This window comes from Theropithecus gelada, chromosome 5 (genome assembly GCF_003255815.1).
Source record: "Theropithecus gelada isolate Dixy chromosome 5, Tgel_1.0, whole genome shotgun sequence".
In the NCBI taxonomy this organism is placed as follows: Eukaryota; Metazoa; Chordata; class Mammalia; order Primates; family Cercopithecidae; genus Theropithecus; species Theropithecus gelada.
In genome coordinates, this window is record NC_037672.1 from 166886404 (window position 1) to 166913299 (window position 26896).

Genomic DNA, 26896 nt, shown 5'->3' on the forward strand with positions numbered 1-26896 from the left:
GACAACCATTTTCCTATTGTGAGACCTTTAGTCACAACAGCTCTGCCCCTGCCCCCAGCTTTCTGCTATTTGAAACTGCAATTACTATCTTCAGATTTTTAAAGTATTTTCCATAGTTTGCATAATTGTTTACTATAAATGTCTAAAAGTGGGATCCATGGTGGGGAGGAAAGGATTAGTTGAGCGGATCTAGGCCACTTAAACCACGCACATTACCAAGGAAGCAGGGTTTTCATGACTGGCCCTTGGCTGGCTCCTTGGAACTGAGCCCTTGCAATATTCTGACTGATAAGAGCATTTTGCATGCTGGGAGGTGTTCAGCCACACTGTACTCCATTTAGTTTTTCCATTTAGTTTATCCTAACAATGTGATTTACAGTGAACACCTGCGTTCCCTCTGTGGGGTGGAGCTTCAGTAACTGAGGTCAGCCATGCAGGCACTGTATGCATATGTGACTGGCCATCAACAAAAATCTCTGGGCCACCAGTCTCAGGTGAGGTGTGGTTGCGTGTGTTATCACACATCCTTGCTGGAGGAATTAAGTACATCCTCTGGGACCTCACGGAGACTCTACTGAGACAGGAGTCTCAGAAACTTGTGCCTGGAAGTTTCCTCCAGACTTTGCTCTGTGCACAATCACACGTGAGTCCATTTAGTAAATCGTCAAGCTTAGAGACCCTTGACACCCCTGGCTATACTGATTGGCATTCAGTTGTAGATAATGAAAACTATTCTAGCTGATTAAAGCAAAAAGTGTTTATTATCATGTATTCTATGATTTCCAAAATTGTTGAAAATTGTTTACTATCATGTATTCTGTGGTTTCCAAAGATGTTGGAATTGCTAAAAAAGTAGATACAGCTTCCAGGAACCATTTCTAGCACCAGCATTTCACTGCTTCTGCCAGAATTAGAAAGCCACCAAACTAATAAGCTACTTGCTATAAAAATCATACTGCCTTAGCTAGGATCCATGTCAGCAAAACGCGTGCCTTACATCTTACCTTGCTGCCCTCAGTTCTGAATCCGGGCATCTGAATGACAGCCATATCTGACACTGTAGCTGCAGGGGCATCTGGAAATGGAGCATTTTGCATTTACAGTGCTCAAAGATACAAGCAGGAAATTTGAATTTATGCTGAGTGAGCTAATCCACAGTATCAAACACATTGCATTCAAGGGTATGAACATTTTAACTTTTCTTGGTAGACACTGCCAAATTACTTTTCCAGAAGGTTGGAAAAATTCACAATGGCAATAGCAATGAATAACGTTCCATTTTGCCAACACTTTATAGTTTCCTAATGAGGGGAAGATAATCTCAGCAGACAAAAACAAGCACTAAGTCATAAGGCACTGTGTGTGCCCACTCTTTTTCTCGCTCTGTTTTCTTTGAAGAAACAGATTTCTTAAGATTGTGGTTAGGAGTAATCCCTTGCTTGAAAGCTGGGAATTATAAGTCGATCTACAAATCAACTGTTCTATGATGGTGACTTAAAAACAAACAAAATCAAAGCAAGGCACTCATCTATGCAATGCTGGGCTAAGCAATTTTGGTTATTGTTGAAAAGTACTGAATAAAGTAAGGGGAAGGCTAATTTTACTTTTATAAGTCTAATTTATAATTTTCTGTTCCCACAGTGAATTGTCAGGTTCCTCATCTTGGTCTTCCTCCAGGCCCTGCATCTCTTCAATCGGTCCTGCATAATTACCACTGGTTGCCTTAGAAATAGGGATTTGGGCTTGGGGTCACAGCTGCTTTGATCTTTGAGGTTGAGATTTCTGCTTGAGAATTTTAGCTGTTGAAAGATGTAACATCTCATCCAGATGTCCAGGAAAATAATAACTGTGATGGAGATGTTTATATACACAAGGGATGGCATCAATAATAATGACAGAAACTTCCTAATTCCTCAAAGATACTTACAACTTCACAATTACTGGGTCACAGAACACTTCGTCAATTGGTTAAACAGCGATAGAAAATAAATACAGGGTATTTATGATACACTGTCACAATGAGATCCTATTCTACATATTACATGTGTATGCAGAGAAGAACATTGCAAAGGAAGAATGCTAAATGCTTATAGCAGTTATCACTGGGGGTGAGACAGTGAGTGGCTTTTACTTTATTCCTTATATATTCTGGATTGTTTGAAAATTCTAAAATAAGCATATCTTACTTTAATAAAGATTTTAAAAGGTGAGAAAAAAATCATTAAAAAAGTATTTCCCAATACCTTAAAAGGTTGTAGTAGATTTAAATTACATAATTGGTAAGAATGTGTTTTTGTAGATTATGTACTATTATGAAAATACAATGTAGTAAATTTTCCTAAGTCCATGATCTCCCCTCCTTACTTAGAATTAATGGGTCTGAAGCCTTTAGGTATGTTTAGTTTAAGAATTTTATTTTAAAGGAATTTCTGTGGCATAACATAATGTTTATGGTACTTTTACTGAAAGTCACTTATAATGATCAACTTATAACAATTTTTGCAATAAGCTCTCATTAAATTTTCCTAAAAGTAGAAAAAGTACACATTATATACCATTTTGAACTTAATTATTTCTTTAAAATCTCAAAATAATTCAGTGTAAAATGTTAGTTTCAAAGACAATTTATGGGAAATTATAAAGCAACTATAAAGTTCTTTATAATAAATCCAAGATAAAAGTAATTTTTTACAGGTTGAAAATTTTTCAAAATGCTTCAGTGGATTATAAATACATTTTGGCCATCTGATGAATTTAGAGGCACTTTAAAAGGTGTCTAGTTGAACTACTACAGATAGGACATGTTTGAGGAAATTTAATTTAATCTGTAAGTCTAATAATACCAGTGTTCATTTCTTCCTGCCAAAACAAGAAATTTATTGGAAAAATCCATGAGCAGCATGATTAGTTTGATTTCTTTCTTTCTCTTTTTTAAGAGACAGGGTCTTGTTCTGCCACGCAGGCCACAGTGCAGTGGTGTGATCGTAGCTTACTGCAGCCTTGAATTCCTGGGCTCAAGTGATCCTCCCTCCTCAGCCTCCCAAAGTGCTGGGATTATAGGTGTGAGCCACCATGCCCAACCTAGTTTAATTTCTTCATAAAGATTCTTTTATAAGTTGTGCTAATACCTGGAAGGCCTAAAACAGAAAAAAATATTAGAATTAATTAAATTAGGATACTACATTGGAAAACTCTGTAATAACTTTAAAAATCCAAACAAAGAGTATCTGTCTAAGGTTGAGAGAAGGCATTGTAAAGTCAAGTTGAACATCAGCTTTATCCGTGCAGGATGCCATCAATGTCTATTAAAATATGAAGACTGAAGTACATCAGATTTCCAGGATTTTTTGTTGTTGTTGTTATACTTGTGGCCTTCAAGATCATTTTCCATTTTATCCATAACATGAATTATTTTAGATTTTATATAACCTCTCACCTGCATTTTATATAGATTCAATTGCCCAATTCCACTAATAAATTAAAACAGAGAGAACTTATGAAAAACACATTTAATGATATGAGAATGCAAGTAAATAAAGAACATGCCAAAAATGTCCCTTTCCAAGGATAAATATAAACTCTTCTCAAGGTTAATGGCACTGTTCAATTTATAGCTCTTCTGTTTTGTTTCCACATACACAGCTTATGTTGGTTAAAGCTAGATTGCGATTAAGAAAATTATTCTATTTGACCCTTGCTGATACTTTTTTCTTCAGAGAAAGAGACTGACAGCCATCATGAATTTGTACTTCTGGCTCATATTAATTCATTAAAGGAAGGAAAGAAGTTTTCCTCATAACATGACAATTTACCCAGCTCAGTAGGTTGTGATACATTATTCATGCAGACAATAAATTTTAACTCCAATTTAGTCTCATTTCTATAGAAGTCTAGCAACAAGGTAAAATGGGTCTTTGATAGTTCATGACTGGTCAACAAATACCTGAATTTTAGAAACCCAAACAGATATTAAGTAATATTCTAATTCACAAAGTATACACATGCATTAAAAAAATAGAACTGCTAGCTAGTATTACTCTGAAGAGAATACTACACTCACCATATCCATCTGTTCTGGAGAAGCTGAAGAGAAGGATGCTCTCAAGTAAGGGCTAGGAGCTGAGCTATCGATGTAGAAAGCATTTCCAGGGAGCATTAATACCTAAGAGAGTTTGTGGAAGATAGGTAATGTACCACTAAAGAAAAACTCAAAGATAATATAGTTCAGCCTAATCTCAGAGTAGGGAAGGATGTTTTAAATTTAAAAGCAATTAAAGAAATCACAAGAAAAAAATACTAATTTATATAAAAATTGTGTATGTCATACAATGAACAAAACTAAACACATAGAAACTAAAAAAATGTTCAGAATAAATATGGCAAATGCTATCTCTTCTCAAACTGTCAGGAATACAGGAAAACTGAGAACACTCAAATTCCAGCTTTAATGTAGAAAGGACAGTTTACTAAAGAAAGATAAATGGTAACAAATACAAACAAATGTTTAACTAGAAAAGTAATTTTTAAGTAATTAAGTTTGAAAGTTACTTTTAAGCTGGGGCCTGAAACACAAATTAGGTCAGACAAAAAGCAGGGAGCAGTATTTGAGGGCAAAGGTACACAGAGTAAAGGCCCTGAGATGGGAGGAAAATTGGTGCAAAGAACTGAAAGGAGGTAAAAGATGTAATGTATAAAATGAAGGAATAAAAGTATTAAGTAAGCATGTCAAGATGGGGTGGTCGGAACAGCTGCTGTTCTTGATGGCCACACAGGCAGACAGCTCACTGATGGTAAGCTCCATTTCCTCTTCTTCCTGGGCATCACATGTACCCTATTCCCCAGCCTCTTTCTAGCTGTGTGTGACCATGAGAGCGAATCCTAACCAATGGATGTGAGCAGAAGCCAGGTAAGCGACGTCTAAGGCTGGCCCATACAAATAATCCCATGTGTGATCTGCCACGCTCTTTCCATTTTGTGGCCATCTTGGAATCCGTGTATTGAAGAATGAAAGGCAACGAGATGTAAGAAACACGGGTCTCTGAATCACTGTTGGAACACAGCAGGCTGCAGGTCACATCTTAGAATTATATGCGAGTCAGAGATAAACTTCTACTGCTTATTAAGTCTTTGATATTTTCAAGTTTATCTTCTACGATGGTTAGGGTTGACTAGTATAATCATGATCTTCAAAAGCACTGAGTAACTGCTTGTTACACTGTCTGCTAAAACAAGAGGAATTGGGAGTGACACGATCTGGAGTACTCTGGGGAAAAGATTTCAAGGCAGAAGATGGGTTTCTCTGTCCTGGTTAAAAATAAAATGAAAGCCATCATTTCTCCCAGTAGCATGGATGAGTTTTGGGATGTACTAGAAGCAAGGAGCTGAAAGAGAAGGGAGTGGTAATAATCTCTTTGCAAGATAACCAACATCTGGGCTAACGAAGTGGGGATAAAGCTGGAGATTATTTAGTAAAGGTAAAAAAAGAACATGTAGCAGGATATATGGAGTAAATGAAGAGGACTGAAGAAGAGTATAGTAAAAACAAAGTCTATATCCTTAGCACCTCACTCAGACATACCTACAGATAAGCACTTACCACATATTTTGAGGATGATGGCATTGACAGAAAAGAAAAGAATGTATCAAATTGATTTATTATACTACAATGTATTATTTGAAATAAGTCAATTAAGTGTTTATCAAGTACCTACTATGTGCTGTGATTAGGGTTAGAACAATTAATAAAGTTTGAGTCCTGCCCTCAAATAAGATGGTTAAGAGAGGATAATAGCTTTACCCAGACGGTGGAGGTAGGACTGAAGTCCAGGCAGTCTGTCTCTAGATCTAACTTCTAGAGCACCTTGTCTCTTAGGCACTAGCATGGCACTTTGCCATCATCAGTCCAATCTGTCCTTTAGTTCTTATGATTCAAGACAAAACTGACTCTAGCAGTAGGTTTCAGTGTGTGTAAAAGACTGACAAATATGCTAATGGCTTTAATTAATGGAGAAGGAATAATTTATCTGGTAAACTGGAAAGCTACACAGAAGAATGTTTAGAATTTTCAGCTTACTTGATGCCCCAAATGAAACCTAAGTAGACTTATAATTTAAATATAAAAAGAGGGAAAAAAAAGAAACCTAGAATACATTCTATGAGCTAATTTTAAGTGAGAAAAAAAAATCAGGATACAAACTTTTCCGTATAATTTTAACCATGTAACATAAGTGCACAGCCAAAATACTAAAAGAACAAGCGTTTCAAGAAACTATACTATAAATGGTCACAAAATCTGGGTGGTAAAATCATGGGCTATTTAAAAAATTTTCATTATACTTTTATACATTTTCCAAATATCCTACCATGAGTATACTTTATCTTCATCATCAGAAAAAAATCCCTTCATTTTAAATACCAGTGGCTCTTACTGAGCACTGAGTATGTGCCACATACTAGTCTAAGGGCTTTACACATATTAACTCACTTAATCATCAGAGCAACCCTATGAGAGAGGGATTCTTACTACCTCTGTTTTACAGACAAAGCACAGAAAGGATAACCTATTCAAGGCCACACATCCCCTAAAGGGTGGTGCTGGGACTCAAACCCAACAAGTGTGACTCCAGAGACCACGCTCAGCTACTATGATAATCAGTAGCTGAGATGAACAACCGTATTTCCACTAATTTAGACCAGCTGGATAATTATGTAACCCAAAAACCTCTTAGATTTTGATAATGCAATAAAATATCTAACATTAGAACATTATGAGTTGGCTGGTGGGCAACAAGAAGCATCTCTTTCCATTTCTATTCAAGTAAAATATTAAAGAAAAAGTGTAACTTTTCTTTAGGTTTCCCAGCCCTTTGCCTCCCAGTTTTACCCCCATCTTAACGGCTTTTTCTTCAATCAGTTCTTTTACATCATTAATGCCTTTAACTTTAATCCATAAAAACATTCCAGCAGCAGGAACATGCCATTCTGCCAAACCTACAAACAAAAGAAGAGAATAAATGTCTTCCAAAGTAAAGCATCTTGGATGGTATCAAAGCGTGTTGTTAAATGGCATAAGTGTAGTAAGTAGAAACTAGTATTCCTAAAAAAGTTCCTTCAATTATAGCATTTAAAAACATATCATTTTGTGAGCCTTGAAAATTGATGTTCTGGATTTTATTTCAACAAGTTACTACAGGTGAGGGAGGAAGGGAGAGGTAAGGTGGGCAAGTGATAGCTCACGTGTGCATATTTACAACGCAGTCAGTCAGGGTAGTGCAAGAAATCCCACTCACCTCTCCTTCACTTAGAACCATACTTAGACAAACATGGCTATTTCAATTTAGAAGAGGATTCTTCCAGCATTACAACAAATCCTATTATTCTTGTAACAGTTTAGATGTCCAGTGGATTAGCGTTTTTATCAGAATGTAATTAATTATGAAAAGAAATACTTAAAATTCAAGAATTCCAGAAGCAGTTGTGGGCTTTATGTTTCATTGAGTATTAGGATACAGAAATTGAAAACAAAGCCTAATGATTTTTGATTTACATTACTATCTTTTTTTTTTTTTTTTTTTTTTTTTTTTTTTTTTTTTTTTTTTTTTTTGAGACGGAGTCTCGCTCTGTCACCCAGGCTGGAGTGCAGTGGCCGGATCTCAGCTCACTGCAAGCTCCGCCTCCCGGGTTTACGCCATTCTCCGGCCTCAGCCTCCCGAGTAGCTGGGACTACAGGCGCCCGCCACCTCGCCCGGCTAGTTTTTTGTATTTCTTAATAGAGACGGGGTTTCACCGTGTTAGCCAGGATGGTCTCGATCTCCTGACCTCGTGATCCGCCCGTCTCGGCCTCCCAAAGTGCTGGGAAGAACTTGCTGTTGATCAAAAGTTTTTCTTCAGTACTATTATGCAAAGTGGTAAAATAGTGCTCTTGTCAAAAAGATACTAATTCTGTTTTTTTTTTTTTTTGGATGGAGTTTTGCTTCACCCAGGCTGGAACGCAATGGCATGATCTTGGCTCACTGCCACCTCTGCCTCCCAGGTTCAAGCGATTCTCCTGCCTCAGCCTCCTGAGTGGCTGAGATTACAGGTGCCCGCCATCATGCCCAGCTAATTTGTATATTTTTAGTAGAGACAGGGTTTCGCCATGTTGGCCAGGCTGGTCTCGAACTCCTGACCTCAGGTGATTCACCCGCCTTGGCCTCCCAAAGTGCTGGGATTACAGGCGTAGGCCACCACACCTGGCCACTAATTCTGTTTTTACCAAGACTTTATAGAAAATAAGATAGGATAGAAATAAGGAATTGCTATTTTTGGTTTACTATTATTTATATCAAAGGCATTTTAGCAATACAATTAAAGCCATGTGATTAATTTGACCTTTATAATAGAAAAATGAATCTAAAACATCTTGTAATCAAGTTAGCAATAGATAATACTACAGAGAAAAATGAGGTTAATGATTAGAAGGCAAATTATGTGTCAATGAGACATCTGCCTTTGTACAGTTTAGTTAGAGAAGAAGCATGGTTTGACAATTTTACCCTTTGGGGTAAAATTCTGAAATAACTAAAATTTTTGAAAATAGATAATATTAAGCTTTAAGTAAGTTAGAGGTTGATTTTTAGATCTTTTTTTTTTTTTTTTTAATCACAAATTCTTTGCAGCAGACAGGTAAAGTAGATAGGAAGGCCTGTGCCCGGGTTTATCAAATGTTGCTTCTAAGATAATTTATGGTGTAATGTTTCCTTAGCAAGAATACTCCTGGACTGTTTCTTTTCCACCAGGATTGTTAGTAATATGCAGTGTGTAGCCCCCACTCTTATACTGTTTATCATGAGGATGGATATATGTTCCACTCACCAGTTAACCACTTGTCTGCAGCTGCCAATATTGCATCCTTCTGGTTACTATAGAAATCAGTAACCCTAGAAGAAGAAAACAATGAAATAGATGTGCTCAGTACATTGATTGCAGAAGCGAAAAAGGCTCCAGAGTCCAGGCTATAAGAATTTGTTTTCTATCTTGATTAAAATGTTGAATGCTTGATAGAAGAATGGAGCATATTTGTTTCACTTGTCTGGTGATAAACTTTTAACCACTGTGTTTTTTCCTTCATTGTAGAATAATTACAAAATAAAAATTCAAAAAGATAAGTCCATTTCTATGTAAAATATGGAACCTAGAAGTAGCAGGATCAATCTTTGTGTTTAGTTGTCTAAATACTGGTTCTCATCACTCAGGATAAAAGACAATACTATTGAAATAATGAATCACTGGTCTGGGAATGCGAATACCCAATTCCTCCTTATTTGTAAATGTCCTAGGAGGTACCACATTTACACAGCTAAAGTAATCCATAACTTGTACCAATATACAGACTATTTAGGGAAATTATGTTCACACTCATCTTTACTTGAGCTAAATCCCATGTCATGTATCCTTCACAATTAATCATTATTAAATAAAATATTTCTGTGTATGAATAGTTTACCCATTAAATCATTTAAGTAAATAAATCCTAACCTGGTGGGAATTTTGGACTACCTTAGGAGTGGGTGGACACTGCTTTCAAACCACACCTTGGATGTTGAGAAGACTTGCTAGGTGAAGAGCTAATAAAATGAATAGACTTTTGACTTATAGTAGACCATTCCTATTGTCTCTCCTTTCCCAGGATACTTAGGAAGGAAGAATAAATCAATACTGTAGGTGATCTGTATTATGTTCACTGGGCTCCTATTTTGTTCATAAATATTTAAAGAAATGATACAATACCTATCTACATGAGCCATGAAACCCTCTTCTCCCCAATCATGTAGAAGCTGTGATATCATGAGCTAAAAGAGATAAAATAAAAAATACCATGTTTCATCCCCTGAAAATATAATTTTTGCATATATAAAAGCAAATCACTTTTGATTACATGTAAACCATAATAAGATATAACAAGCTGAGCCTAGCTTATATAGTCAGTGATTTAAAACAAATGTCAATGAATAACAATGACAATACTAGTAAAAATAACAAATATTGATACAGTACTTGTTATGTAGCAGGCACTATTGTAAGATACTAATATATTTTACCAAATGTAATCTCCATAAATTTCTGTTTTACTAATGAGGCACAAGGGTTAAGTTAACTTTTCTGAGTCCCACAGCCTGAATTCAGTCAGGCTATCCAGCTCCTGACCCGTGCTGTTAATTGCCATACTATACCGCTTCTCTAAATATAAAAATGTACAGTAGATATGTAAAGTTACATGACATATTTGGAGATTTTCTATTTAAAATAGAAATTATAGGTTGGGCGCAGTGGCTCACACCTGTAACTCCAGCACTTTGGGATGCCCAGCCCGGGGGGATCACCAGAGACCAGGAGTTAGAGACCAGCCTGGCCAACATGGTGAAACTCTGTCTCTACCAAAAATACAAAAATGAGCTGGGCATAGTGATGTGTGCCTGTAATCCCAGCTACTTGGGAGGCTGAGGCAGGAGAATCGCTTGAACCTGGGAGGCAGAGGTTGCAGTGAGCCAAGGTCATGCCACTGTACTCCAGCCTGGGTGACAGAGCAAGACTCTGTCTCAAAAAAAAAAAAAAGTTTAAAATGTTATAAATTGATAGTGAACTTCTGTTGATAACAGATGCAAAAATATGTGAACTTCTGTTGATAACAGATACAAAAAATATGAAAAAAGTCGCCAACTTGGCAAAACATGGGGCCATCTGCACTTTATGGAACATACATCAAACAAGTGTCCTATTCTACGCAAACTTTTCTGTTCTATTCATTCTTACAAGGTTGTGTTACAGAGGGAGCCAATAATTTCTCAAAATTTGTAAGGAAATTTACATATTCTCTTAAATTAATTTTACTTTATTTTAATTAAAACGCATTCCAACCAATTTATTTAGGAAAGATTAGCATGTCTGCAAAGAAGGCAAACTATGAGTCACTAAACAGGTTTGGAGTTTCTGTTCTCTACCATCTATTTTTTTAAAAAATTCTGATCTAATTACAAAAAAAAAATCTATTTCCTAAATTGTCCTTACCTGGTTGAAAGTGCTGGGGTGCAATGTTGAAACTTGTATGTGTAAAATAACTCTCTCTATTAAGGGTTTTGGACCAGTTAAAAATCCTATTCTCAACCTATGTCAAAAGAGAAAAGGCACGATACCAATTCCATATTAACAATTATTACATATCACTTTCCTGACTTCATCAGACAGACAATTGTGACCTGGGGACAAAAGGATCTAGATAATTAAAACATTCTAATAAAACTACTTCTTATTTCAAAAATAAATTTAAGTGTACATTTAAAACAAGATTGACCATGTATTTCCAAATGTGCCCTTTCATACCTGATATCAAAAACCTGACTGGTCCCACTACAATGTTAGATAAACAGTCAAGAATCTTTGATTATTGGAGGTGAATAAAGCAAAAAAAAGGCCTATGTTAATATTAATAATGAAACTAATATTTTAAGACAAGCAGACTACAAGCATTTTAAATGAAAAAATTTGTCTAGACTAAAAGATACTGAGGTACTGTCTCTGGCTCTATTAGATCTAGCATCAAGTTAGAGACACAGGGCCTTACCCAGAGGAAATGATTTTTGAAAAAGAGTCAGCTCTGATGACACGTCCATCAACATCCATGGAAAGAAATGTTGGTACCCTGAACTTAAAATGAAAAATAAAAAATACTGTTGATCTGAAAGCTCTGTTAGTCACTGTATGATTATTCTGAATAGAGAGTAGACAGGAGATGGATTTGGATAACAACAGTACAAATATTCTCTTACCTTTATTTCAACCCTTTAACATGGAATAACAAACAAAGATGCATGTTCTTTTATTAGCATCTGCTTGTCTTCATGGCTTTTCTGCCAAAAACACACACAAGGGCTTATTATTTGCTTCAGATGCCATTATTATGAACTTAGGGAAACTTCAAACAGGCCCTCTTTGCCCCAGAGGTTGAAATCCAGGATTAACAGACTTACAGGAGGGACTCAAGGAACACTAGTTTGAACAAGACTATAATGAAGATGGCCAGCAGCACTCAAGGGTATTCAGAGAGAGAGCTGATCCTTACGATCGGCAGAAGGAAAAATGATGCGAATGAAGATGAGAAATTAGTCAATATGAAAGACTGACTTCAACATTTACTTTAAAAGTAGCTACAAATGAGAAAGGAAATTTGCTGGCATGCTGATGGTGGGAGGCAGGAGGCAAAAGTGATGTTTTAGGAAACCCTGTAGAGAAATAGAGTTCTTATCTTTTCCCACTATATTTAAGGGGCAAGCTGAATCCAAGTGTATGTTCTCTGCGGCCCTGAGAGCAAAGAAAGTGTTGGCTTTTGAAGAATCAGGCTTTGGTCTTACCATTATTATCATCTATCAGAAAAAATCATCATGAAAGGTAGCACACGTGTGAGAATCAATCTAAATGCCCATTACTCTGAAGTAAGATCCACGACAGAAATGACAGGGTGGCAAATGTGTGGTGTGCTGCCTGTGATGCCTCCTCTTGTGTCCATGGGAGACACTGCTAATGGAGCACAGCCCTCTTTCTCCTTCAGCTTGAGCATGGCTTCCTAACCCTTCTCATACATCATTCTAATCGGCCACCACCAAGACACAGAAGTCGACAGCCAAAGATGAAACTCAGTTCACATCCCTGGGTGATGTTTGAGGAGCTGTGAACTTGGATGTGGAGTTCAAGGCATCCATCAGCCCTGATCTACTGTTTGCCCCAGTGCCTCGTACAGAAAGCCAGCTACTGTTTTGAAGGAAAGTAATTTCTGGAAAGAGCAGTAATAACAAAAAAGAAAGGTACTAATTCCATAATAAAACTGGGAGACTGAAAAGTAAAGTAGTAGCAAATTAATCACAATTGATTTACTTTCCATGTAAAAGTGGATTAGTTCTGACTCCGTAGTCAGCCTAATATCCAACACAGTGCAGTAACTTACAACAACTTATCTTCTAATAGTGAAATAAGTTCATATCATCACTTACCTTGTTAAACTGGAGAAAATAGTAAGGATCATCTTCTATTATGAGGAAATCATATTTTCTTGCAAGCTAAAAAAGGTTGAGGTAATTGTTTATTTCTTAAAGCAATCTATTTCTTAAAAGTTATTTAAAATTAAATTCACTTGGAATTGTAATTCTTTGTACTCATTCAAAAAACTACTGTGTGTCTATTGTCTTAGACAATGAGGATAAAAAGATGAACAAGGCATTAAAGGCTCTTATTCTCATGGAAGTTTGATTCCAGGGGAAAAGACAGCATATACATAAGCCTGTGGATCATGAGCAGAATAAACATTAGATGAGTGGTTTTATTTACTTTCTTTTTGAGATGGAGTCTCGCTCTGTCGCCCAGGCTGGAGTACAGTGGCACGATCTTGGCTCACTGCAACCTCCGCCTCCTGGGCTCAAGCGATTCTCCTGCCTCAGCCTCCCGAGTAGCTGGGATTACAGGCATGCACCACCACACCCAGCTAATTTTTATATTTTTTGCTAGAGATGGGGTTTCACCATGTTGGCCAGGCTAGTCTCGAACTCCTGACCTCAAATGATCCACCTGCCTCAGCCTCCCAAAGTGCTGGGATTACAGAGTGAGCCACTGTGCCCAGCTAGATGGGTGGCTTTAAAGTGCTGGGCAGCGCATTACAACAGGTGAGGGAAGAGAGCGACAGGGTAGCTATTTCAGGTTCAATCACTGAGAAGGCCTTCCGGACCAGGTAACATCAGAGCTTAAAATGACAGGAAGGAGTCAGCTGTGCAAATATCAGAAGAAGAAGAATCTAGACTGAGGGATGAATGAGGGCAAAGGCGGCAGGATACGCAAAATGCTTGACATGCTTAAGGGCTAAAAAGGACAGTGCGGCTGCCCCAAGTGCAGCAAGAAGAATGATAAGAGAGAAGGCTTGAGAATAGACTGACCATGTTACCTAGCTCTGCAGGGCAGATAAAAGAATTTGGGCTTTATTTTAACTGCAAGGAGAAACCACTGGAGCCTGGATCCCGGCTTTATACTGACATTTCTGCAGGGATGGATGTGGCTGGCTGCTGTGTGAAGAGTGTGACTGGTTAAGAGCGCAGGGTGAAATGCAGCTGGTGCAGTGAAGGCACTGGAGGAGTCCAGTGAGGGCAGGCAGGGGCTCAGAAGATGGGGACAGTGATGACAACAGAGAAAAATGGATGGACTTGGATAAGCTCAGTGGTACAGTCCACAGGAGGAACTAGATGTGGGGAATGGGGGGCAAAGGAGGGAAAGACAGGAATAAAGGGTAACCATTCATAGTTGCACTCTTTATGGAGATGGAGAATGTGAGAGGCTGGAGATCAGAGGTTTGGGGTAGGGCAGTGGAAAATCAGGAGTTCTATTTTGGGCATGTTAAGTGTGAAACGATTATTAGATATCTCTGTGGAGATATCAGTAGAAAGTTGGATACAGAAGCCTGGGGCTCAGGGAAGAGGTAGGGGCCAGGCAATGTGGCAGTCATTGTGTATGTAATGGAATAGACAGACACAAAACTGGACAAGGCTGCCTGGGGGGTATGTAAACAAAGAAGAGAACTCAGGACAGAGCCCGGGAAGTACAAACATAAGAACATGATGGTGTATGTGGTGTGTGTACATATATACGTGTGTGTATATATATGTGTATATATAGTGTGTATATATGTGTATGTATATGTGTGTGTATATATGTGTAAATATATGTATGTATATATGTGTATACAGATATACTTACATGTATTACATACATGTATTAGATGTATATATATGTGTGTGTGTATATATATATTTAGAGTTGGAGTCTTGCTGTGTTGTCCAGGTTGGTCTCAAACTCCTGGGCTGAAGCAATCCTCCCACCTCAGCCTTCCAAAGTGCTGGGATTACAGGTGTAAGTCACTGCACCCAATCTGAGACAATATTTTGTACCTACATTTTCTTTTTCTTTTTTTTTTTGAGATGGAGTCTCGCTGTGTCACCCAGGCTGGAGTGCAGTGGCACGATCTCAGCCCACTGCAAGCTCCACCTCCCGGGTTCATGCCATTCTCCTGCCTCAGCCTCCCAAGTAGCTGGGACCACAGGTGCCTGCCACCACGCTGGGCTAATTTTTTGTATTTTTAGTAGAGATGGGGTTTCACTGTGTTAGCCAGTATGGTCTCCATCTCCTGACCTTGTGATCCACCCGCCTCGGCCTCCCAAAGTGCTGGGATTACAGGCATGAGCCACTGCGCCCGGCCTGAACCTAAAATTTTCTAAGTAAAAGGAACTGGCTGAAATCTTTCCTATGATTCCACTGGATGTGACTAAATTCTATAGAGTTTAAAAAGGGTTTGGTATTTATTTTAAAAAGCTATTTGTAGTAAAAGGTTGGGGGCACAGTCAGATACATAAAAGAGACTTTCTAAAAGGCAAAATTTCTCTTATTTTTCAAAGATTTCTGTGGAGCTTAACATATGTTTGATACTTAAAAAAATGTTTATAGTGAAAAGCTAGGCATCATTGGTATCTCAGAGAGATTTCATAAAAGGGGAGCATGCCTCTTATTTTTAAAGAATTCTTGGTAACCTAAGATGACAAGGAGTAGGAAGCAGAACAGGCAAGTTAACAACACAGAAAAAACAGAAATCAAACTTGGGGTAAAATATTAAATAATCTCATAAAATTTAACATCAGGCCAAGGATGCTATTTCTTTTGTATTAAAACATCAATTATGGGGAAAGAAAAATCTCATAACTAAGGAAAGATGCAGAAATTTATTGTGTCTAAATTTATTAGGACCCTGAGCATATATGATTTCCTTTTATTAAAAATTATATTCCTTGAAAGCAAAAGGCTAATGAGAAAGGGAGCTTGCATAGTGCTCTTCTAAAAAGTCACAAAGAAACAGGAACATAACTGCTTTAACCCATTCTACAGTACCTCATAGATTTCCTTTTTGCGTTCACTTGTTAATGAGTTTCCAGTAGGGTTGTTGCCACTTGGAACAGTATAAAGAAATTTGGGGGTGTTTTTCTGGGGATTCTTTGAATCTTCTGGTTTCCATCTGGAAAGTATGTCTCTTAGGGAATCTGGAACAATCCCATGTTCATCACTGGCAACATTAATAATGTTGCAGCCCAGTGGGTGCAGCTGTTGAGCACAAAAGAAAGCCTGAGTCAGTCGTGATTACAAAATGTAAGTGCTATTTTTTTTTTCCTTCTAACCAAGAACTTGCTCATTCATACCCTTAAAAATATATAAACCTGCATGCAGCTCTGAGCTCCTGAGGGTTGAGGTTATACACTTTTTTTTTTTCTCTGAGATGGAGTCTTGCTCTATTGCCCAGGCTAGAATGCAATGGTGCGATCTTGGCTCACTGCAACCTCCGACTCCCTGGTTCAAGAGATTCTCCTGCTTCAGCCTCCTGAGTAGCTGGGACTACAGGTGCATGCCACCACACCCAGGTAATTTTTTGTATTTTTAGTAAAGTCGGAGTTTCACCATGTTAGCCAGGATGGTCTGGATCTTCTGAACTCGTGATCCACCCTCCTCGGCCTCCCAAAGTTCTGGGATTACAGGTGGTGGTGGGACAATGAATGGGATGAGCAGATCACCAAGCAGTATAGTAGAATTTCCATATTTTACCAATTGCTAAGGCTGTACTGGCATGTACTGGCATTGCTTATAGACTTAGCTTTATACAAATTTGTGGAATCTCATTCATGGTTGAGCATTAAAATTAAAAAAAGGAACTTAAGAAATAATAATTGAATGAGGTTCTAAAAAAATTGCAAATGAAAAGCAAATACTCTTTTAGCAGTCAAATGTAGAATTATGCATAAAAAAGAACAATTCAGATCCTCCTTATGACAAATTTAAAAGGCCGTAATCTTATAAAGCACATCTACCATGAATAAAGCAAATCAACACTGCGCCATACAATAAACGCATACTGCTTATTAGCATATTTCCTCAAAGCTTGGCATACAGCTTCTGTTTTTCTGTTTGGGTATGTGAAAACATTTGTGTGTGTGTATATGCATGCTTTGTATGTAGACACTGGTTTTACATTCACAGACATTATGTAATCTTAAATCTCAGGAGTTTAGGAAAGTAAATTATGAGTATCCAATCATTAAGAAAAAGTAATTATTTTATTTTTGGTTTTTTATTGTGGTAAAATTGTTGCCATTTTAAGCCTTTTTTTTTTTTTTTAAGCGACAAATTTTTTTTTAAGTGACAAGGTCTCACTTTGTTGCCCGGGCTGAAGTGCAGTGGTGCAATTATGGCTCCCTGTAACACCATGCTCCTGGGTTCAAGTGATCCTTCCACCTCTGCCTTCTGCCAGGCTAATTAAACAAACAAAAAAACTTTGTAGACACGTGCTTTGCTATGTTGCCCAGTATGGTCTCAAACTCCTGACCTCAAGTAATCCTTCAGCCTCGGCTTCCCAAAGTGCTGGGATTACAGGCGTGAGCCACCTCGTCTAGTTCATTTTAACTATTTTTAGGAGTACAATTCAGTGGCATTAATTACATTCACAATGTGTGCATCCATCACCTCTATTTCCAAAACTGTTTCCTCACCCCAAATAGAGACTCTGTACCTATTAATCAATAACTCTCCATTCTCTACTCTTCCCAGCCACTGGTAACCACCCATCTACTTTCTATCTCTATTAATTTGTCTATTCTAGATGTTTCATATAATTGGAATAATACAATATTTGTCCTTTTGTCTGGCTTCTTAAAGTTAAAATGCTTTCAAGGTTCATCCATATTGTAATATGTAACAGATCTGTGTTCCTTCTTATGGCTGAATAATACTCCATTGTATGTATATAACACATTTTATTTATCCATTCATCCACTGATGGACACTTGAGTTGCTTCTACCTTTTGGCTATTGTAAATAATATTGCAATGAACATTTGTATACAAGTATCTGTTTCAGTCCCAGTTTTCAATTCTTTCTGGGTATATACCCATGAGTGGAATTGTGGGTCACACGGTAATTCTATTTTAATTTTCTGAGGAACTGACAAACTTTCCCATGGTGGCCATACCATTTTACATTTCCACCAGCAATGAATGAACCCAGTGTCTTCACATATTCACTATTTTTAAAAAAAATAATAGCCATCCTGGTATGTGTGAGGTAGTATCTCACAGTACTTTTGATTTGCATTTCTCTACTTAAAAATTTTTTTTCCCCAAGCCTGAGTCTTGCCAAATAATCAGACTGCAGGTACAGCTGTCACACATTGTAGAGTACTAACCACTACATGATCATGGAACTTGCAGCTTTCATATGTTGATTTATGCTGCTTTGCATTTCTCTAATCACTAATGATGCTGAGCATCTTTTTATGTGCTTATTGGTCTTTTGCACATGTTCTTCAGACTAATGTCTATTTAAGTCCTTTGTCCATTTTTAAATTGGGTTGTTTATCTTTCTGTTGTTGAGTTGTAGGAGTTCTTTATATGTTCTGGATATTAAAGCTTTATCAGATATATTATTATAAATATTTTCTCCCATTGTATAGACTCGTTTTTCGCTTTTTTCATAATGTCCTTTGATACACAACCACGTTTAAATCTTCAAGTCCAATTTATCTATTTTTGTGGTGGTTGTTGTTCATATTTTTGGTCATACCTAAAGAATCCACCAAATCTAAGGTCATAAAAATTTGCCCTTATGTTTTATCCTAAGTGTTTGTAGCTTTAGTGCTTATATTTATGTCTTTGATCCATTTTGAGTTAAATTTTCATATGGTGTGAGGTAAGGGTCCAAGTTCTTTCATAAGCATGTGGAAATCCAGTTGTCCCAGCACCACAGTTGAAGAGACTACCCTTTCCCCCACTGAATGATCTTGGTACCCTTACTGAAATCAACTGGATTTGTGGGTTTATTTCTGGATGCTCAGTTCTATTCTATTGGTCTATATGATTGTCTTTATGCCAGTACCACATTGTTTGATTACTGTAGCTTTGCAGTTTTGAAATTGGGAAGTGAGAGTCTTCCAAATTTGTTCTTTTTCAAGATTATTTTGGCTATTTAGGTCCTTTAAACTCACATCAATTTAAGGATTGGCTTTTCTATTTCTGCAAAAAAGGCTGTTGGCATATCGATAGGGATTGTATTGAATCTGTAAATTGCTTACGGTAGTATTAATACCTTAACAATAGTAAGTCTTACATTCTACGAACAGTGGAAGTCTTTCCATTTATTTGAGTTTTGCTTAATTTCTTTCAGCAAAATTTTTCAGTTTTTAATGTACAAGTCTTCCACCTCCTTTGTTAGATTTATTCCTAGGTATTTTATTCTTTTGGATGCTATTACAAATGGAATTGTTTTATATATTGCTTTATATGTTGATTTTCATAAAAATAATATAAAATTTTTTAAAAATAAGAGAATCCATGAAGTTGGAATCAACAGAGCATAAAGGTCATCTCATTCAATTCCCCTACTCTAAGCTAGAATTACGTTTGCCGTATTTGTGTTAGGTGGCAGTCAAAAGTAACTGAGCACCTACAGTGATGGGCAATGTTGTAACCTCTTATGAAGTCTGGTAAGGCCAGTGGTTAGCAAGTTCTTATATAGAGCTGAAATTGTTTCCCTGTGGTTCCTGTTTTATTAACCTAAGGTCATGTACAAATAAATCTAATTCTTTTGTTACATGACTAACTTCTATGTATTTGAGGACAGTTTTCATGCCTCTCTTGAGTCTTTTCTTTCTGGGGAAAATAGCTCCAGTTCCTACAACATTCATCATATGGTATGGTTTCCAATTCCCTATTTACTCTGACTATCTTTCTCTGAATATGCTCCAGTTGTGGACATTTCTTTCTTAAAGTAGACTGCCCCAAACAAACCTAATTCTCAGCAATGTGCTCTGACCAGTGCAGAGCAGAGTCAGATCATCAGCTTCCTCATTCTGTATATCACAGTTCCACGGATCTAACTTTGGAGTGGAAAGTCCTAATTATACTATATTAGTATACTAAACTGACATATAACATGGTTGTACTTATGCATATGGTAATAAGATAGTAATAAAAAATAAATTTTGTAATTTAAATTACATTTAAAGTGAAATATTAAGAGAATTGGACACGATTTTGTATAACCTAATTTTAATGCCTATACACTTGGATTTTTAAAAAGAAATGTATAAAGAAGAGGGTACCTTTAACATATTTTGTATATATCATTTAAGATTATCCTGCTTATGGATAAAAGATGCTACTTCATTTTTCTGTGTAGAGATTATTCTAAAGTTAATAAGATATTAACTTTATTATTATAAAGTTATTATAAAACTTTTATTATAAGTTTTCTTCTTATTTACCACAACAGAGTTGCCTTTTGTAAAATGTATACTCACACTTTGAAGAGTTCCTGAATAAGCAGGTTCATCTAGGAGGACATTATCTCCAGGATTAATGATCATTTCAAACACCTAACAAAAGAAGCATAGGTTAGCTTGTTAGTCAGCATAGGTTAGTACTGTTTCCATGCTCAGAAGCCCATTTTTTAGTTTGAGCTCACATGATTCTAGAGTAAGAATTAGCAAATTGTTTATAAAGGGCCAAACAGTAAACATTTTGTGGATCATAGTATTTCTGTTGCAACCACTCTGCCTCTATAGTGAAAAAGCAGCCATAGACAATATATAAATGAATGGGTGTGACTGCATTCCAATAAAACTTTATTTACAAAATTTGATGAAGGGCTGGATTTGGCTCTCAAGCCACAGTTTGCCAACTCCTGTTCCAGAGTAAGGTGAACAGAGGTTTGGCTCCTAACATTCATTTATTCCTTTAATTGCTTCTTTGAAAATCTATTAAATGTTTACTATAAGCCAGGCCTGTGTAAAGTGTCAGAGATAAAATAGTGAGCAAAATGACATGGTTCTTACTCTCATGGAGCTACTGGTCCACTGGGAAAGCTAGACACCAATTAAATAACTACCCAATAAATGTGCAATTAAAAACAGTGGTAAGTGATATTAAGTACAGATGCACAATGACATAAGAGCTCATTTTAGGAAGACCTAGGCATTGAGGGAACTCAGGGAAGGCATCCTGGAAGAAGTGATGAGTTGGTGTAGGGGGTGACGATAGTTACATGTGAAAAGCCAAAATAATTATGTGTCTTGAGGCAGAAGGTAGAGAAAGAGTGGTGTGACATCAGACAGAAGTGGGCAGAGACCAACCATGTAGGCATTTGAGCCAAGGGAGGGAAGTAAGGATTTTAAGAAGAGAGTGGGGAGGGAGAGTTGCATGATCAGATACTCATCTTGAAATGATCAATCTGACTGCAGTATGAAAGAATAAAAGAAGGGTGAGAATACATGTGGAAAGTTTGGAAAGTTTTTAGGATTTTTTGGGAAGTTACTGCCACAGTCCTGGAAACAGATAAGGATCATCTTAAAGTAGAGTGGTGACAGTGGAATTGTAGAGAAGAACTGAGAGGTATTAGGAAATGAAAAGTAACGGAACATGATTATGGACAATAGGGAAATAAGGAAGTGGAGGTGTCAAGAATGATGCCTAGGTATTTGGTTATGGAACTAGATAGACGGTGGGGGTGGTGCTATTCACCGAAACGCAAAACCAAAAAGCCATCCATATCTGAGTGAGAGGATGATTTGTTTTAGTGTGAGATGCCTTTGAAACATCCTGTGATGATGTCAGATGGATAGATGGACAAATGGATTTGGAAGGAGCTTGGAAGTTACTGGCATATGGTTGATCATGTGAATGTAAATGGAGACACCCAGGAAAAGTACATAGACTAAGGAGAGATGTTTAAGGACGGAGCTACAGGGAACTCCAATCAATAATGGCTGGGTAGAGGAGGACACTGCAAGGAAGGCAGGGCAAGTGGGCTGGAGGAGAACCACACAACATGCTACTGAGAGAGCTGGAGGAGGACAGTGTTTCCAAAAGGGCGGGGGAGACTTCCAGTTCCAAAATGGTGGTGTAGAAGCAAGTTGGCTTCATTCCCTCCCACAAAACCACTAACAAATATACAGTGCTAAAATTTTCACCAGAAACAACCCAGAACTCAAATATGAGGATGAGTCAGTTCCTAGGACTATAGAGAAGTGAAAAAACTCTGAGCAGATGGTAAGAAAAACATACTTCTGCATCTATGATACTCCTCCTCCCAATTCTGCCTGGCACCAAGCACATGGAAAATCTCCCCCTAACTCACGGCTTCTACACTAGAAAAAGTGAGACTGAGGTGGCCAAGAGTTTCCCCACCATCTTTGGTCCCCTGGCAGGAGTCCTGTCCTTGCCTTAACCCTTGGGAAGCATCATGATTGACTGGAGGAAAAAACATCCCTGAGGAAAGGCAGAGACAAAATGGGAAGGCAGGACTACCATCCCAAGCCCTGGAAACCCTGCACTGTAACTCAGCAAAAAGGGCATGCCAAATCAGAGTGATTGTTCAGCAGACCACACTGCAGGAGGAATGCCCCAGAGGTTCCTGGGCATAATTATTTTGCTAGCCACCTCATGCCAATGGAATAAATCCTTTGGGACCTCCCTGATTTGGGACAGGCTATTCTCGAATTATTTACTAAACCTGGGCTTAAGGTGCTACCTACAAAGATGCCAACAAGGAAGCAGTGATATCCAATAAAAAGCGAAGCAAGCCAGACAAAACAAAAAACTAGAATAAATAAGTAATCCTTCAATGCAAAAAACAGATGTATACCTACAAGAAACAATAGCAAACAGGAAACCATGACCTCCCCAAAATGACAGAGCAACAATCCAGTGACTGATCCTAACAAGATGGCAATTTGTAAGCTCTTTGACCAAAAATTCAAAATAGCAGTTTTAAGAAAACTCAGGGCCGGGTGCAGTGGCTCACACCTGTAATCCCAGCACTTTGGGAGGCCGAGGCGGGTGGATCACGAGGTCAAGAGATCAAGACCATCCTGGCTAACACAGTGAAACCCTGTCTCTACTAAAAATACAAAAAATTAGCTGGGCGTAGTGGCGGGCGCCTGTAGTCCCAGCTACTCAGGAGGCTGAGGCAGGAGAATGGTGTAAACCTGGCAGGTGGCACTTGCAGTGAGCCGACATCACACCACTGCACTCCAGCCCGGGCGACAGAGCAAGACTCCGTCTCAAAAGAAAACTCAGTGATCTTCAAGATAACTCAGAACAGCAATTCAGAAATTTATCAGAGACATTTAACAAAGAGATTGAAATAATAAAAATAAAATGCCCCAGAAATTTTGGAACTGAGAAATACTGAACTCAGAATTGTTGAACTGAGGAACTCATTAGAGGCTCTCAAAATCAAAACGGACCCAGCAGAAGGAAGAATCAGTAAGCTTGAAGATTGGCTATGTGAAAATACAGTCGGGGAAGAAAGAAAAAAGAACAAAGAATGCCTACAAAATACAGAAAATTACCCCAAAAGACTAAATCTAAGAATCATTGGTCTGCAAGAGGAAGGTGAGCAAAAGCAAGGAGTACAAAGCTTATTTAGAGAAATAATAACAGAAAAAGTTTCTAAAATTTGAGACAGATAAATATCCAGGCCACAAAAGAAGGTCTGAGAACATCAAACAGATTTAATCCAAATAAAACTACCTCAAAGCATATAAGAATCAAACTCTCAAAGGCTAAGAACAAACAGAAGATATGAAAAGCAACAAGACAAAAGAAGAAAATAATACATACATGAGCTCTAATTTGTCTCACAACAGATGTCTCAATGGAAACCACACAGGCCAGGAAGAAGAGACATGGCATTTTAAAAGTGCCCAAAGAAAAAAGCTGCTGTCTAAGAATATTGTTTTTCTTTTTTAACTGATTGATTGATTGAGATGAGGCCTCGCTATGTTAACGAGGCTGGTCTCGAACTCCTGGCCTCAAGCAATTTTCCCATCTCAGCCTCCCAAAGCACTGGGATTACAGGTGTGAGCTACCATTCCCGGCCCATCCAAGAATATTGTACACTTGATCTTAGCCAGAAGGCTGAGAAGCGATCATCCAAGAATACTGTATCCAGCAAAATTATCCTTCAAATATGATGGAGAGATAAAGTCTTTCTCAGACAAACTAAAGCTGAGAGAATTTACCACCACCAGATCGTATGAAAAATGCTAAAGGGAATTCTTCAACCTGAAATAAAAAAGTACTAATGTACAAAAGAAAACTTTTCAAGGTAAAAATCCCACTGGTAAAATTAAGTACGTGGACAAACTCAGAATATTCTATGATTGTAATTATGGTGTGTGATCCACTCATAATTCTCATATGAAGCCCAAATGACAAATCAATCAGAAACATTAATAGCTACAGCAACCTGTTAAGATAGGTAATACGTAAATTGAGATATCTCAAAGTCAAAATGTGGGGGGAATGGAGTTAAAGAATAGAGGATTTTTGTGTGTGTGTTTTTTTGCATTTGTTTGCTTCTCCAACATAAGATAAGTTGATCCAAGATAAGTTGTTACCTCTTTAAAATAACTTTTTATATCAATAAGTTTTTTTTTTTTGTAAGCCTCATGGTAACCACAGTACAAAAACTTATAATTGATTCACTAAAAATAAAGAGCAACAAATTACATAATAGTACCAGAGAAAATCACTTAACCACAAAGGAAGACAGTAAGAAAGGAAGAAAAGAAGAGAGGAGTCTCAAAACAACCAGAACACAAGCAACAAAATGCCAGTAGTAAGTCCTAACATATCAATAATAACACTGAATGTAAATGGTCTCCATTCTCCAATTAAAAGGCATAGAGTGGCTCAGTGGATAAAGAAACAAGACGCAATCATATGCAGCCTACAAGAAACCTACCTCACCTATAAAGACACACATTCTGAAAGTGAGGAGGTGGAAAAACATATTCCGTGGAATTGGAAACCTAAAAAGAGTAGGTGTAGCTACACTTACGTAAAATAGACTACAAATATAAGATTGTAAAAAGAAACAAAGAAGGTCACCATATAATGACAAAGGGGTCAATTCGGCAAGATAACATAACAATTATAAATATATATGCACCCAATACCATACCTCCCAAGTATACAAAGCAAGTATTAATAAATATAAAGGGAGAGATAGAATGTAATACAATAATAGTAGGAGACTTTAACACTTCACTCTCAGTAATAAACAGATTATCCAGACAGAAAATCAACATAAAGAAACAGTGAGGTAAAACTACACACTAGATCTAACAGACGTAATAGACATTTACAAAAATATTCAACCAATGCTGCAGCATATACATTCTTTTCATCAGCACAATGAAGAGTCTGCAGAACAGACCATACCTTAGGCTATAAAACAAGTTTGAACAACAACAAAAAAAAACCAAAAAACAAATCTTATCAAATATCTTTTCTGACCACAATAATAAAACTAGAAATCAATAACAAGAGGAACTTTATAAAATATGCAAAGACATGAAAATTGAACAACGTGCTCCTGAATGGGTCAATGAAAAATGAAGCAGGAAATTAAAAGTTTTACTAAGAAAAATGAAAATGGAAATGCAATATACTAAAATTTGTGAAATACAGCAAAAGCAGTAGTAAGAGGAAAGTTTATAGCAATAAATGCCTGTATCAAGAAAGTAGAAAGACTTCAAATTAACAACCTAATAATGCACTTCAAGGAACTAGAACAACCTACAGGATAGGAGAAAATATTTGCAAACCACCCATCTGACAAGGGATTAACAACTCAATAGCAAAAACCCCAAATAATCCCATTAAAAAATGGGCAAAAGATCTTAACAGACATTTCTAAAAGAAGACATAAAAATGCCCAAAAGGCATTTAAAAAGTTCAATATTACTAATGCAATCAGAAATGCAAACCAAAACCACAATGAGATATTACCTCACCACAGTCAAAATGGCTAGCTTCAAAAAGACAAGTAATAACAGATGCTGATGAGGGTAGAGAAAGGGGAACCCTTGTACACTTTGATGGGAATGTAAATTGGTACAGCCACTATGGAGAACAGTACAGAGGTTCCTCAAAAAACTGAAAATAGAACTACCATATAATCCTGCAGTCCCACTGCTGAGTATATATCCAAAACACAAATATCAATATATCAAAGCAGTATCTGCACCTCCATGTTTATTATGGCACTTATTCACAATAGCCAAAATATGGAACCAACCTAAGTGTCCATCAGCTGATGAATGGATAAGGAAAATGTGGTATACACACAATGGAATATTATTCAACCATAAAAAAGGAATAAAATCCTGTCATTTGCAGCAACGTGGATAGAACTGGAGGTCATTATGTTAAGGGAAATAAGCCAAGTACAGAAACACAAATATTGCATGTTCTCCCTTATCTGTGGGAGCTAAAACAGTGGATCTCATAAGGACAGAGAGTAGACTGGTGGTTACTAGAGGATGGAAAGGACATGGGGGAGATAGGGTGAAAGAAAAAATAAGAATATAAATGTACTTATTACCACTGAACTGTATACTTAAAAATGGCAAGGATAGCAAATTTTTTATATATATATATATATATATATTTTATGGCAACAGAAAAAATTAAAAATTATTTTTTAAAAATAAAATGGATGGGGAGATCAACAATGTTAAAGGATATTTGTAGGTCAAGTACTAGAAGGTTTGACAAATCTTTGGAAATTACGTGGATAATATGATTTCTACTACAATCACTAGAGCCAGGCAATAGATTTTTCCAGCCTAAATCAAAGGGGTCTATTATGACTAAATCATACATAAGTCACAGAATAATTGCTTCTTAACATGTGATGTTTCACAATCCCCAGTTTGAGTCCTTTTTCCTATCATTTTATCAACCCACATCTCACCACAAACAGTAGGGCCATTATCAGCTGAGAT

At 37.2% G+C, this 26896-nt stretch overlaps 1 protein-coding gene across 3 annotated transcripts in view; it reads right to left on the reverse strand.

Moving 5' to 3' along the window:
• Positions 1 to 2393: 2393 nt before the first annotated feature.
• Positions 2394 to 26896, reverse strand: part of AADAT (aminoadipate aminotransferase) — a 30296-nt gene continuing 5793 nt past the window's right edge. For all 3 annotated transcript variants that reach the window (XM_025385539.1, XM_025385537.1, XM_025385538.1), the window contains 10 exons: positions 20402 to 20476; positions 15952 to 16161; positions 13023 to 13088; positions 11600 to 11682; positions 11047 to 11143; positions 9769 to 9830; positions 8854 to 8918; positions 6884 to 6990; positions 4061 to 4162; positions 2394 to 3137 (listed from right to left, as the gene is read on the reverse strand). In XM_025385539.1, coding sequence (XP_025241324.1) covers positions 3096 to 3137; positions 4061 to 4162; positions 6884 to 6990; positions 8854 to 8918; positions 9769 to 9830; positions 11047 to 11143; positions 11600 to 11682; positions 13023 to 13088; positions 15952 to 16161; positions 20402 to 20476 — 909 coding nt within the window. In that variant the 3' untranslated portion in view covers positions 2394 to 3095. The remainder of the gene's footprint in view (positions 3138 to 4060; positions 4163 to 6883; positions 6991 to 8853; positions 8919 to 9768; positions 9831 to 11046; positions 11144 to 11599; positions 11683 to 13022; positions 13089 to 15951; positions 16162 to 20401; positions 20477 to 26896) is intronic.